Raw genomic sequence first — 2,382 nt, 5'->3', positions numbered from 1 at the left:
CGGCTACAACCCCAGCCAGTTCATCATGGCGCCCACAATGATGCCCACTGCCCCAATGTGGCCCAGATACACCACACCCATGATGATGCCAGCATCGCCCTACTTCAACCAGGCCCTGTCCCATGACACCCATCCAGTGCTTCCTGACATTGCCAGTGTTGACCATCATCAGCAACAACATGCCAACAACATTGTGTGACAAGATGCCTCAGCAACTGCAGACACCCATATCTGTGGCCCAAAGTGTGCTCAATGATGAGATGTCTGAGCTTGAATCTGAGGTGGCCATCAGCATGGCTGATGATGTACCCATGTTTGAACATGCCCAATCAGTCCATGATGAACCTGAAGTTGCAGACCTGGTCACCATCAAAGGGGATGGTGAGGGGGAGGAAGAGGAGGAAGTCGCCACACCCAAAACCAAGAAGAGTTGGAACAGCAGGAAGAAGAAGAAGAGGAGGAGCACCAAGAGATGTGACACCAGTGCACTGATATGATGGTGTGATGTGTGTGGATCTCCTCTCCTTGTATGGTCATTTGCTTTGGTGCATTGTGCAGAAGTGGCCCAATGTGGACTCTGCAATTGGTTGGCTGGATGTGGTGATCACTCTTCAAGGTGGCCGCTTGCTCTTGTTGTTGGTGGTGTTGCCCTACTTCTTTGTGCCTGGCATTTGCTTCAAGTGTGAACAGGGCCAGGTTTGTGAAGATGGTGGCATGGTGGCTTTTGATTTTCCTGACATGTCTTGGGCTGACCTCCCTGTCCTGTGCAATGGAGCCTGCACCTACTTGGCGCTGCAGATTGTTGACCTGCTGGAGGAGCATGTATTGGGTTGCACTGACAATGTCATAGTCCAACTCCTTCTAACTTTTCATCTCCCCAAAGTGCAGAGGTGGCTCACCATCAGATGCCATCATCCCAAGAATCACTTGCTCTTTGTACATGTGTCTCTACTGCTCCAGCTGTAGACCCTGGCTGATGACGATGCTGAGGGAGTGACACACACACTGTCCACAGAGGATGCACATGAGCTGACCTGGTTGAGTCTCTCCCACTTTCTACCAGTGTTGTCCACAACAGTTCTTTCATTGTGACTATTGCCTATAACATATCCCCTTGCTTACCTGCCCCAACACCACAACTGCTTGCTGTCTGTGTTTGGTTGGGTGACATTAGCCTGGGGCCTGCTCTTCTTGATCTTCTTTTTGATCTGGGCCAATAGGTGATCCAGGTAGGGCACCTCTGCTTGGTTGGGTCACTGTGGTGTGGTGGGGACTTGGGCAGGACTGCAACCAGTGTGGCTCATGGTGTGTTGCCTGTTGGCTTGGCACTGCCACACCTCCTGCAGTGGCTTTTTCTTGTTGCCAGTTGCCATCACTGTGGATTGTTCATTGGCATGAACTCCAGTGTTGGTGTTAAAGTCAAAGCCACAAGCTAAAACAGACCCCATTGGAACAGTGCTTTCTGAGCCATGGTCAGTCCAGCATCCATTAGTGAAGTTCCACCAGTGGACATGGAGCCTCTTATGGAGAACGCTGATGATCTTGCCTATCCAAAAGTCCTGAGTGTCTTCATCAGCATCAGCCTGGACAGCAACCCACTGACCAGGAGCAAAGTTGAAACCTTGGACTTGGGGTGTAGTCCATGTGTGGACAACCTTGACCCTGGTTTGGAGACAGAACAATGGACCATCAAGGAGAGGATTAGTGATGGGGTGAGCTGTGAGTCCATCAAAAATCAAGTTATCACAGGTGGGTTGGGAGCTTGAAACAAGAGCCTCATGTGCTTCAAAGATATCAGCCCACTCACTAAGCTCAGACTCAAGGAACAGTGGAGCATGGCAGTTGTCAGCCAACTCAGTAAGCACTTCAGGTGGAAATTGCTGAGGTGGGATAGTGAAAGGTGCTCCTGATGTGGTTTGTGTAAGTTGTGATATCTTTTGGTAGGGTGTGTGCAACATAGTGAGGAGCAAACCAGTCAGAATGGATGTGAGAAGCTGGTATGGCTCAGAGTAGGCTCCTTGGGTGTGGTAGGCTTTGTCCCAGATCACTGGTTTGCCTGAAGCATCACAGAAAAAATGGAAAACATGGGGGGTGGAGTGACCAGTCAGGCCATGCATGTGATTTCCAAGCCAGCTCTTCCAGTCCCAAACAGTTTCAAGGGTGTGCAGGGAAGGAGCTGGGCCAGTGGATCAGTAAGCCTGCTCAAGAAAACCAGAAAGTTGACTGAAATTTGAAGATGAAGTTAGGAAGGTGAACAAAAAGGGGCAATCATTAATGCTGACAGAAAAAACTGATGTGCATTGGGGTAATGAGTTGACAAATAAAAAACCCAATGTGCATTGGGAAAAACAATCAACACAAAAAAAAGAGTGATGACCATTA

General features: G+C 49.4%; 1 protein-coding gene across 1 annotated transcript; it reads right to left on the bottom strand.

Annotated features, from left to right (window-relative positions):
• Positions 1–1,118: 1,118 nt before the first annotated feature.
• ACA1_337550 (uncharacterized protein) lies at positions 1,119–1,373 on the bottom strand (the record flags this gene model as incomplete). Its single annotated transcript, XM_004336665.1, has 2 exons — positions 1,119–1,240; positions 1,292–1,373. The coding sequence occupies 2 exons, from the start codon at positions 1,371–1,373 to the stop codon at positions 1,119–1,121; spliced, it is 204 nt and encodes a 67-aa protein (XP_004336713.1).
• Positions 1,374–2,382: the final 1,009 nt, after the last annotated feature.

Source organism: Acanthamoeba castellanii (genome assembly GCF_000313135.1).
Source record: "Acanthamoeba castellanii str. Neff unplaced genomic scaffold scf7180000084602, whole genome shotgun sequence".
Taxonomy (NCBI): Eukaryota; Discosea; order Longamoebia; family Acanthamoebidae; genus Acanthamoeba; species Acanthamoeba castellanii.
This window is presented reverse-complemented; position numbering and strand designations above follow the sequence as displayed.